Here is a 12033-nt window from a genome sequence, read left to right on the forward strand (position 1 = left end):
GGGGGGGGGGGCGGGAGCCTCTGCACTGTGAGGTCAACGCGCTAACCACTGGCCCACTGGGCTGCCCGTATCAAAAGCAAACAAAAATAAATAAATAAATAAATCCGCTCAATCATCGCCGTGGAACCGAGAACGGGATGAGTATTTTGGCACACACCGTTTGAGCGTTCAGTTTTCCTGTCATCACATCCAGAAGATCTTGATCACTCATGGTCAAGGTGCAATCAGCCTTAGTACCTGAAAGCAACATCGCTTAGAATGACTCAGCACACGACATTCGAATTGTATTCCGATTCAAAAATCTCCCGTGCGCCAAGTGTCTAAACCGAGCAATTTGTAGCATTCCACTGTTTTTGTTCAAAATGATTAGCCAGATGTATTTGCTTCGAGTTTCTAAAGAGTGAATACACATTTTCTGATCATCTTGTTTTTTTGTCACGTTGACGAATATTGGCGTCAGGCTTTTTTTAAAAAAACTTGACACCCGAGAAGAGATCGATTCAAAGCTGCGTTAACATTAAAAAAGTATTTATGTAACCCTTTTGGGGACAGCAGTTACTACAGTGGACAGCTTATCATCTTGTCAGTTTACAGGTTATCATTATTGGTGCATGAAAGGGTTTAGTTTTTGGTTAACTTTATAGAAGGTGCCGCAGACTGTGGGAACGCTGCGCCTTTTGTTTTTGGCTGAAATGAAAACAAAGTTTAACATTTCAGTAATTTTGAAAGAAAAAAATTACCGCATAAAACTATAGGGAGTTCTTTACTCGTCAAAGTTGTCATGAAACTTTTTAAGACGTGCTGCTGTGTCTCGGAGCTCCCTGAACCTTTTGTTAGAATCTGATTTTTTTTTTTTAATTTTGGCGTCATTATTTTCCCTTACACTGAAGAAAAAAAAACTATCTAGAGTTCCACATTATTATACACAACAGTTAAAACAAAGCAAACTTAAAAGAACACAGATTTTTTTTCTGAGACTTTTTTTTTTTTACCTCAACCTAAATCAACCAAAAATTATCTTTACTGATGAGATTTAACCATATGTCTCCTTTGAGGATACACAGAGTCACTGTTTGGCGGTCTACTGCCGAAACATCCTTGTGGATCTCACTTTCCAAACTTTCTATGGGTTCTTAATGTCACTGAAGTTCTTTCTTTAGACCCATTAGGAGCTTTGGCTACAACACTATTTTCCGCAGTGTGGGCTGGTGGATGGCAAGATTCTTTTCGTGAGAATCAAAAGATCCATTTGCAACTTTCAGGGGAAAGAGCATAAACATTCACTAATGTTTTTCCTATACCGGTAATGACTAATATTACAGCTTGGAATGAGCGCCTGTGCGATCGCGTGGTGGCACGACTAAGGAAGAGAAAACACAAACTGATATTTAACGAACCAGAATAAAAACCGAAGGAGCTAGCAATCGATGTCGGAGCATTGCTTGAAGTTAGATTTGAAGGGGCGTGTCTAGCCAAGGCAATGCTTCTTCAAAAAAAAACTTGATTTGTCAACCAAAATGTTCGCATATCAATGTCTGGTTGTACCTGAAAGCTAAGATGTATGAACGGTGTGAGAGGTGTTCCAAAGAGAAAAAAAACGTGGCGCGCGGATGGGCTCGAAAGTCTTGAAATTGCAGTGAAATACCCGATTCGTTGGTGACGCAGCCATTGCCATTTTTCACATCCACAAACCAGGTCGCCTCTTTCCCCTCAGGTCCGTCTTTCACTTGAAAAGCGAAGACGCCGCCAATCCTCTTGACGAGCTTCGCTCCTTCCTGCAGGAGGACAAAAAAAAAGCCTTTGAGCATCCTAATGTGGCAGGTAGAGACCAGCTATATGCTACGCCCTCCTCTCCTCCCCAGGGTGCTACAACGGGAGCCCTTTAGGGCCCTGGGGAGACGATAAATCGGGGAGGAAGCCTGTGGCCTTCCCTACCTGATATCGCGCATGTTTGAGCTTCAAAGCGCAAGTTGCCGCCCTGAAGTGCACTGTGTGGTTTGTTATCAATGGTGGTGGTTTCAGGTATGGGGAAAATGGCATTCGAATTTCATACATGGTTGCCACATTCGAGTCCATCTGGTTCTTTCGAACTTTTACGACTCCTGTAGCTTCCAGTTATCCTTTCAAGTCTCTCCAGTCTCCAGTACTAGCTGGGTAAGCCTGTTTCTTAAAAGGTAGTCAACTTTATCTTTGACATTTAATTTATTTGGGCCATGTGCAATAGTGTGAGGGTTCTAGGCATACTGGGTTAAGCCTAAATTGCATCTTTGGTTTGTTTGATTGAAATTCACTTTACCCTTACCTATAGTTTCATTATTTGGTGTTACACTATTTGTGTGCTGTGGATTATGTGCCCCCTACTAGCCTTAAGCTTCCTGACTAGACCCGACCATCAGTAGCCCACCCCGGGTAGCCCTCTCCACTATAGCCATTGCTATCCAGTGGTAGTTTTTACTATTGTATTGAATGAATAAAACCATTTCTTTGATTTGTACATCAGCCTCTGTCATCCTGGACATTCCGTTTAAAAAAGTAGAACCTTTAATAGCCATGTGTCGAGCTGTCAAAAATTTGAGAGCGACAAGCTACTCTCACTCATGCAAAATATTACAAGCTGTCATTTTCTCGCACACGCCAAGCATAATTCTAAATTTTGAACTCAGTCCTGTGACAATGCTCAGCGATCGAGGTTACGCCATAAAATAGCTATGCTACATGTTCATAGGCATGTCTGCCAAGATGAAATGTTTTGATAGACTGATCAAATCAAAGTCTAAGGCTTGCCGCGCCCCCAAACCTCTTGCAGATGTTTTTCAATCTCCTTGAAGACGGCGTATGATTTAAAGCCCTCCAAGCTGTTGGCCGCACTTGTGGCTACCGCACGGACGTGCAACCTGAGGAGGCAAAAAAACAGAAGTTGAAACATGCGGCGCAAAAAAAGCTTCAAAGATTTCATCTTCGGCCAAACGCCGAGCCAGGCATACTATTAAGGGTGTTGACATCCTGCACAATATGAACTAGGAAGAAATGTGGACTCCTCGATATTGAATGCACTTTCAGTTACACAGGTGAGGCATTTGGAAAACAGCAGTGTGTTCTGGCTTTCGACACTAACGCAACAGATGTGATTGAAATGGAGTTTATTTCTCCCCCCCCCAAAAAAGAATAATTCATAATATATATATTTTTTGGGGGGATGCATACATGCCCCGATTGAGAATATAAAACCGCCCCACGCCTTTCCTTCTACCCCCCCGAAAACATTGAATCTACACGAATATAGTAAAACTACTCTACAATGAAACCTACAAGTGCGAAAATACCCCTGAGTGTGAAAAATGCATTCATGCATTAAAGCTATTCCCTCTTTTCTGCTTCCCCCTACAACGAAAAGTCGCCCTGTTGCGTAATACGAAATCCTTTTCTCCACCCTTGCCTCGCAATGAGGTTCACTACAACGAAAACTAGCCTGCAAAAGTCTAATCCAACCTCCTACTGCTTAGCTAGGAAACGGCAACAGCAACCACCACGCTGGCTTACACAGGCGCAGTAGTACAAGAAGTATTTGTTATTGTTAGCATGTGGTTAGAAATTTCACTTGTAGTTTCAGACACAGCGAGAACGTTGCATTGCTTGGTATAAAATGGCTACAAAACTGACCCAAGAAGAAAAAATTAAAAGTGTTTGGAAGCAAAAGAGTATAAATGACTTTTTTAAACCACCAAAGTGGAGTAATTAATATAAAACAAATGTATGTTAATGTTAAACAAAATCAAATATGTGGATGCTCATACTTATCCACTATTGGAATAAAAATAAAGAGTACACATATACATTTTTTTTGTGCGTGTGTGTGTTTATGTCTGAGATAAAATTTACTGTAGTGAAAAGTCCCCTGTTGTGAAAAATTTCTGGCTGCAAACATGATTTCATTGTAGAGGAGTTGTACTGTAGTAACAAAACACAGGGTACCTGGGCTCCTCCGGGAATCCCATTCTGTAAAGCGCGACCACCACTGCTCCTCCTAAGCCAATGTTGTGCTGCAAGGCTACTTTAGCCCCAGGGACTTGCCTCCTGTCAGCCTGACCTCTGAGCTGCCAGCAGAGCTCAGCACACTGGGCCAGGCCTGAGTCAAAAGACGGGAAACGGTTGAGTGCACATCCGTTCAAGGGTGCAAGGGAAAAAAATGAGGGTGTTTGAAATCAGGGCTCTACCACTAAGGTTGAGAGCACCGCTGCTGATTAGTTATTAGGCGGCTTATCTAGTACCTCACTGGGTAGCCATGAATGGTGTGAGCTTTGATACATGAGTAAAAAGACAAGAGACAGATTCCTCCGACTATCTTTGTGGCTAAAATCCAAAGTATGTACCCGTAGCTCCTAAAGGATGTCCTTTGGAGATGAGACCGCCACTGGGGTTGATCACATACTTGCCGCCGTACGTGTTATCCCCCCTGTCAATCAGCTCTGCTCCTTTACCTGTTGAGAGAAAAGCCAACCATTCAATTCACGGTTTGGCCATCCTGTCAAAAGCAGCTTACATTTGTTGTGATTTCCCCCCCCCCCCCCACATATTTATATTTTCCGTTAATTCTCCAAAGAAGTTTGATGAGCCTCTTCAGTGATTCAGCGTTATTTTTGTCAATCACACTGATTCAGTCATCATATTTGGTCATTCAAGGGTACTCCATATTAACAGGAAACGAGCTTTAATTCAGTCCACTTGACATTTTTGCCAGTTTGAAGAGTACCTTCAGGGCAGAGTCCCAGTGCCTCGTAGGTGATTAGCTCGTTGGCGGAGAAGCAGTCGTGCAGCTCCACGACGTCAACATCAGCAGGCTGCAGACCTGATGCTTCAAAACACTTTTTGGCCGCCAGCCGTGACATGTCGTAACCCACCTAAAGAACGGGAAGGAGGAGTATGTTCACGGCAAATAGATGAGACTGACCATAATGAGCTTGTGCAAATATCTTTCCAGTTGTGATATGTAGTGATTTTACAAGTTACTTTGTTTACAGGTTGAAATAGCTCTTCCGGATGGTAAGCCAAACCCATTATACGTGAAGTACAAGAGGCAATGAAACTCATTGGATTTTATTAACCAATAATTGACAAATTTGTGCGTGTGCATATGTGTGTGTGTGTGTGTGTGTGCGCGCGCACCTTTTCAAAATTATTTTGGGATTAAGAAACAAAACAGTCATTGATTTTGATTTATCTACCGTATTACTTAAACTTTGCTCCATAATATAAAACGGAAATACAATTGAGTATTTTTACTCATGCAATATTTATTGTGCTCTTCCAAAAAAAATGTGCCTCTCTTGCTTTAAGGAAAAGCATTGTTTAGCGTTCATAAATTAATTCTGAAGCGTTACATCAACCCATTGGTTTGTTTTTGACAACGCAGTCATGCAAACTAACACATTGTGTCGTCAGCCTATTTTTTCAGGATCTCTTTTTTTTATTGAATACATTTTGCAAGAAAATGCCATATTCAAAAGGTGCGTATTTATGAAGGTGCACAATGTGGAGCTGATCATAATTTGAAATATTCGCTTCTATTCGCGACTTTGTAGTTTGTGAAGTCATTATTCGATAAACAGGGTCGTGAGGTCTATAAAGGCGAATGGAGCCTCACCTACATCATGAAGAGTAAAAAAAAAAAATAATAATAAAATAAAAAAAAAGACTATAAAACAAAAAAATCAGTTTGTTCTCTAGTCCGTACGTGATATTTTCTTTTTGAATCCAGCCAAAAGCAAAGTGTCGTGTGCAGAGCAACACCTCCATCTACTGGCGAAATTAACGTACTACAACAGAAAAGGCTCCTGCCAAGCGCCTGTTTCATTGTTGTTGTATTTATTTGCACGCAGTAATATTTCACCTATTTGACCATGTTGGCTTTTTATGGTAAGAAATTGTGATAGCTAACACACACTACCTAAACCACAGGTAATATAACGATCCTTTTGACCAAATATCACATAATGTGTGTGGAAAATAAGCAGATTAAGATTTTAAAATCTAACTTTGGTGTCAGCACTTTAGACAAACATGATCCTTGCGGGGACAACTCAAGTACAGACCAAAAACACAACGGCCGTTCCTCACCATCTTAATGCAGCTGTTTTCATCAAATGTAGTTGTAAGGTCAGTCACCATCTCTTGGGCCAGGATCTCCACCGCTTGCTTCTCCAGATGGTGCCGCCGAACAAAGTCCTCACTTGCCAAAATTACAGCACCAGCACCATCTGATGTGGGGCTATTGAGAGGACAACGTACGCCGATACACTATTTTTGTTTTATTTATGCCTTCTGAAAACATGAGTTGAACGAATGGGGGTTTCTTACCAGCACTGCAGGAGAGTCAAAAACTCAAACACCTTTCTCGAGTTCATTACCTGCTCCAACGTGTACTCATCTTGGAACTGAGAATAACTACAAATACATGAGCATTCTTAGCTTAGCGCTGACCCAAAATCGACCTCTTAAATGCATCGTGTATCGTTTGTAACTCACGGGTTGTTGGTGGAATGTTTGTGGTTTTTCCAGGCGATTTTGGCAAAATGCTCGGGTTTTGTGCCTGCAAATGACAACGCTTAGACATAATCAAGTGTCACTTTTTTTCCATACGGTTCTTGTATAAATGCCACAGGTATACCGTATTTTTCCATGTGCTCCCTGCCGGCGTTACCGAACATCTGGGCAGCTGCCGGAGCGGCTACCATGCCGTAACGGTTGATCATCACCTCCATGTGCTTGTCCATGGGATTGGTCCTATCCAGGAACTACAAGAAGAAATCTTTCAGCTGTTTCAAACCATCGAAATGCCTATATGTTACAACTTTTGATATACTGGCGCAATGTAATGAGGTTCTATACATCAGCTGGAAAAAACAGATAATGCTCCATTTTGACTGACACTGGCAAACTTGTCTTCATTGAGCAATATGTTCTCCTGCTTATAGTAAAATGTATGTTTCCATTTGTTTTTTGTAATCAATTTTCACAAAAATGTGTAAAGGGAGTTTCTTGGACCACAGAACTCTTTCACTTTTGGGACTGACCCAGTTAGCAGATCAACGATGCTAAAAAAGTCATTACACTATGAACTTGAAATTGCATAAGAACCAAAAACATTTTTTTTTTTTTTTTACCTTAGCGGACAAAGAGCCCCTCTCCATCTTCTCAAATCCAAGTGCAAGCACACAGTCAGAAAGACCTGAAGTCAAATTAGAAATTATTTGATTAATTTACTTTTTGACATTTTAAATTGAGCTATGATTTGCCCATCTCTTAATTTATCAAGCTTGTAACTTAATTTACTCATACAGTATATCCATTAAATATTCTGCATTGAAAGATATTCAAATTCCATCAATCCGCCTCTGCCCCCCCCCAAAAACAATCACATTTTGTTATTGTACATCCCTTTAATTTCAAAAATAAATGGCACTGTATTGTATAAAAAACAAATGAGAATGTAAAGAAAAAAAAAAACTACGGTAGTTTTATAAAGTGTGTTTTCCATCAAGTGGCCGAGTGACTCGTATTGCCAACATGGCCAGTTTTTCTCTGTGACGGTCTCGGCATGAATTTTGGCCAATTTCGAGTATGCTCATGTTTGTATTCGGACCATTCAACCAAAAGCTGAAAGTGCATCAGTGACTTTGAGCTCCTTTCGGTTTCACTTCACTGAAATTAAAATGTTCGCTCCCAAAAACTCAAATTGCGAAGTAAGAAAGAGTATGCTTCAATGTACTTATAACCTGGTAAACGGCCAAACAATGTGAGAATTTTCCGTTTCTTGATTTGGGAAGCTTTTTTTCTGCAAAAAAATGAACGGGATTTTACATTACATCACATTGCAGTTTCTTCCACCAATCCATCTGTGAGGTCATTTAGTAAGAAGGTAGATGACACCAGAAAGAAAGGCATTTAAAAAAAAAAAAAAGAAAAAAGATCCTGCTGAACTCACCTCCTTGGATCAGCTGCCGTGCCATGTAGAGGGCAGTGGAGCCAGTGGAGCAATTATTATTGACGTTAATGATGGGGATGCCGGTCAAGCCCAGGCTGTGGTAAATGGCCCTCTGCCCACATGTGGAGTCCCCTGAGACAGTGACGTGGAGGAGAGGAAAGGTGCATCAGACAAAAATGACTGTGACAACCTATATTTGAGCTTTATGTTACGTGATAAGGTAAAACGTTGTTCGTGTGATAACATGTAAAATTGAAAATATATATTTTTGAAATTGTATTTAAAACTATATATTTAGAAGGAAAATAGCCAATATCTTGCAATATTATACAATATTTATTATATCAATGTTTAAATTGTGACAAATTCCTTTGTTTTTTTTTAACAAATTCAAATTATGTTGTGTGGTAACATTTAACTATTCTATTTTTAGTACTATTTTAAAAAATACTTTTCAACTCAATTTAAAAAAAAAGCTAAAACTCTTGAAATATCTGATTTTAAATTTGTAAAAAAAACATGACTAAGTTTCATTTCATCAATATTTTAAAGGAACAAAAGTGATATATTGTAATATTAACCTTTTTTTTTTTTTTTTTTTTTACATATGTTTAATTATAAAAATAGTGACGATAGCCTTCAACATTTGAACTTTGCAGGCCAATGTGTTACCATAGACATATCCCACACAGGCTTGTTCAATTGCGGAGTATGGGATTCCTGCATCTGCAAGAGCCTTTTCACCTGCAAAAAATGAAAACGATCATATAAATCAAAAGTGTATTCCGATAATCTTGTGAGTGGCTGAGCAATGTCCAAATTCGTTTCAGATAAGCACCCGCTTCCTTGGCCATGTCAGGGTAGTCATAGTTGCCTCGAGCTCCAGGCTTGTCAAACTGTAACAAAAAAACACATGAAAAAAAAAACAAGTTTGACTAATTCATAGCATGTTCAAGTATGAAATAAAATTCATCACATAAGATTACATTTAACAGCAAGTGACATATACTGCATATCCCCAACAACAACAAAAAAAAAGTTTTTAATTTCCTTAGTTTTGCTCTGAAAAAAAAATCAAATTTCACTTAATTACTCCAAAAGGTATTAATTTACTCTAAATAATTGATTTTTGTCCAACTAGCTATGCCAGTAACGGACGGAGAGACTCACAAAACAATTGAAGGCTCTTCCACTAGAGGGCAGAAGTTGCATCATTACCCGGGAATCATTGTGGTATTTTTCTTTAGTGCTTTCTCATACATGCCTTGACTCAATCGAGATTGCAAAACACCGTATTAAACAACAATTCCTACAGTGGGGAACTTCCTGCAGGGACCCACGCTTGTGAAGACACCTTCTGTCAAAACACGAAGCATATTCAATTATTGAACACTTAAAATTTCATTCAAGACCCCAAAAGGGACTACAGTACTACCAAACATAATGATATTGACAAAAACTAACTATTTTTTGTGTGTGAAAATATGGGTCAGCGGGGAAGTATTTGTCACGACACGTGTCGACAAATATGGTGAGGTCTGCCTCTTTGGCTTGTAGAAAACAATGTTGTTCAGAATCATTTTCACTGAGGGGGGGTATGTAGCATCAGGGTAAAAAATGCGTCCCATCATTGATGGATTTTGGCAGAGGGCCCACATTTTGGTGTGATACCTTTGCCTACCCACAAATATGGGTCTTTTATTCCAAAATTCCTTTTTTTTGTTCTCTTCTTATTTGTATACCCCATTTCATACACAATGCACCTCAATGTGCTTCACACAACCAAAAGCACAACACCCAAATGCATTTACAAAGAAACAGCTAACAAAGCAAGATATAAAATAACATAACAATCAAACGCATTTACAAACAAGATTTAAAAGGATTTTAAAACTTAAAAGCCAATTCAAGAACGAAAAACGAGCTTAACAAATTCATTTAATACTTAAATGTTACCAAAACTACAAGCCAACTAAATAAAAGTTTTTTTTTTTATTGTAATTCACAAGAATTCAACCAGGTGTTTCGAATCTGCATCAAAATTCTGAATATTGGTCTTGAGCTCCCTGAGAAATTTAAGTTTGGTTTTTACCAATCATTCCACGAGCCAAGGACTACATGACACAAGACAATGTTTCACAACAGAAAAGACAAAGGACACTAAAAATAGAAATGTTCTGAACAGAAAGTGTTAAAATGTAACGACAGAAGGTTGCTGTGGGGGAAAAAAATGAAGGTAGAGGTCAAAGGACCCTTAATACGCATTTTGCCTTGGACATGAACTATGCACTGAGAGCGCTGAACACGTTGCATAACAAACAAGTAGCAACACGTATTAAGTCGAACTCGAGACTTGCAAATATCAACCGAATTAAAAACAACAAACTTGATATATATATTCTTTTGGACTCATTTCATCAAAAAAAATCTTGCAAATGTGAAATGTTCTTTTGATGTTTGGAGAAGAGTCCTACATCACGGCTTCAAACTTCTTGAAAACCTAGATAAGAACCATGTTACACAATCGCTGACATTTTTATAAAGATAATGATAGTTTAATTTACCTTCGTCATGCCGACGCCGATGACAAACACACGATTTCTACTTCGAGGAGCCATCGTTCGATGTTTGTTGTGTGAATGTCAGTACTCAGTAGTGCATCAAGTAGCAGAAGCACTTCCGGTTTTATCACTCGTGGGGAAAGATCGTCTACTAGGCGAACAGGCGTCAAGAAAGTCCATTTTGCAATCGCTCCTCCTCTGATCGAAAAAAAGTAATAATATCGTCAGTTTGCAGATGAACGTGTGTGTAGGGAAGAGTGTAGAAGAACAAGTATGTGTATATTAATAGTGAGGTCAACTGCAAATTGAAGATGAAGTTAGTCAAGTTTCTAAAAATGATACACAGAGTGAGATCTCTTCTGCTGAAATAAAATGTAAATCTCAATTTTGGTAAACGCTTAAGAATGTTGAATTATTATGAATATTTTTTTAATGAGTTACCATTTTTAATTTTAGGTGTATTTGTTCCCTTATAATTTCCAGTATATTTATATAATATGAATTTTATTTTACAGTACATAAACAATTACACACAATTCCTAGTCAATACATAACAGTGGTCAATTCAGTGATAATTTTACAGTTTGAGCCCTGCGAGTCCCAGGGACTCGCTGATCAGAAAAGTATGAGTCCCATTATGCATTTCGAGAGTCCCAAATTTCGAATTCTGAAATGGTCTACTTATTCAATTGCATATGATCATAACACAAACAACAACAATATACATTGATAATAGGTTTATTTCTTATTAACAAATGCTGCAAATGTTTTAATAATTCAAACATACAAGATTTGCTGAGAAATAGGTTCTTATTTAATCCCATGGTTCAGTCTGAGTTCATAAATTCTCCTCTCTTTACGCTGCTTCCAATGATGCAAGACTTTCTCAAAGTCAACTAATCATCGCAAAAAACTATCCAACTTTAGCTGCTTCCTCTGTGATATCTCCGCAATAAACTTTCGCAACATTTGATCGCAACACTTGTTTTAACGTTACACAATTTGGCAATCGTCTGCTTCCCGCGAGGTGAAGGCCGATCTCGCCAATGGTTGTAATTTATAGCTATGACATTTGGGGGATAAAAATCCACCTGTTGCTGAACCTAACGCATAATTATTAAATATTACTATATTATGTATTATATAATTGTGATTACAATATTATATAAGGCTGGTGTGCTAGGGAAAAAACTAGGGCAGATTCAAGATTCAGAATCTGCAAAAAAAAAAATAATACTCAACTCTGATTGAAAAAAAAATTGTCAAAACTTGTTGACCAGTGTAATTTTCAAACCAACTACAGTACCAGTAAGTGAGACTTGATTTTTTTACATACAGACGGTAGCCTGGGTTTTTACATCTTTAAGTCAGCTTTTATTGTCAAATATGCTCTATGTGTAACATACAGCACAGATGAAATTACTTTCCTCTCTCAACCACAGTGCAAACATGTAGTGCATTGAACACACACAGCTAAAATTTACGTTAAAA

At 38.7% G+C, this 12033-nt stretch overlaps 1 protein-coding gene across 1 annotated transcript in view; it reads right to left on the reverse strand.

The window, feature by feature from the left end:
* Positions 1-10684, reverse strand: part of scp2a (sterol carrier protein 2a) — a 12146-nt gene extending 1462 nt beyond the window's left edge. The window contains exons 1-15 of the mRNA XM_019879167.1: positions 10546-10684; positions 8820-8877; positions 8654-8725; positions 7982-8113; positions 7161-7225; positions 6665-6791; positions 6523-6586; positions 6355-6441; positions 6115-6265; positions 4751-4898; positions 4371-4478; positions 3973-4126; positions 2798-2894; positions 1646-1775; positions 158-237 (exon numbers count right to left, since the gene is read on the reverse strand). Coding sequence (XP_019734726.1) covers positions 158-237; positions 1646-1775; positions 2798-2894; positions 3973-4126; positions 4371-4478; positions 4751-4898; positions 6115-6265; positions 6355-6441; positions 6523-6586; positions 6665-6791; positions 7161-7225; positions 7982-8113; positions 8654-8725; positions 8820-8877; positions 10546-10599 — 1527 coding nt within the window. The 5' untranslated portion in view covers positions 10600-10684. The remainder of the gene's footprint in view (positions 1-157; positions 238-1645; positions 1776-2797; positions 2895-3972; positions 4127-4370; positions 4479-4750; positions 4899-6114; positions 6266-6354; positions 6442-6522; positions 6587-6664; positions 6792-7160; positions 7226-7981; positions 8114-8653; positions 8726-8819; positions 8878-10545) is intronic.
* Positions 10685-12033: the final 1349 nt, after the last annotated feature.

Source organism: Hippocampus comes, unplaced genomic scaffold (genome assembly GCF_001891065.2).
Source record: "Hippocampus comes isolate QL1 unplaced genomic scaffold, H_comes_QL1_v1.1 scaffold85, whole genome shotgun sequence".
Lineage (NCBI taxonomy): Eukaryota > Metazoa > Chordata > Actinopteri > Syngnathiformes > Syngnathidae > Hippocampus > Hippocampus comes.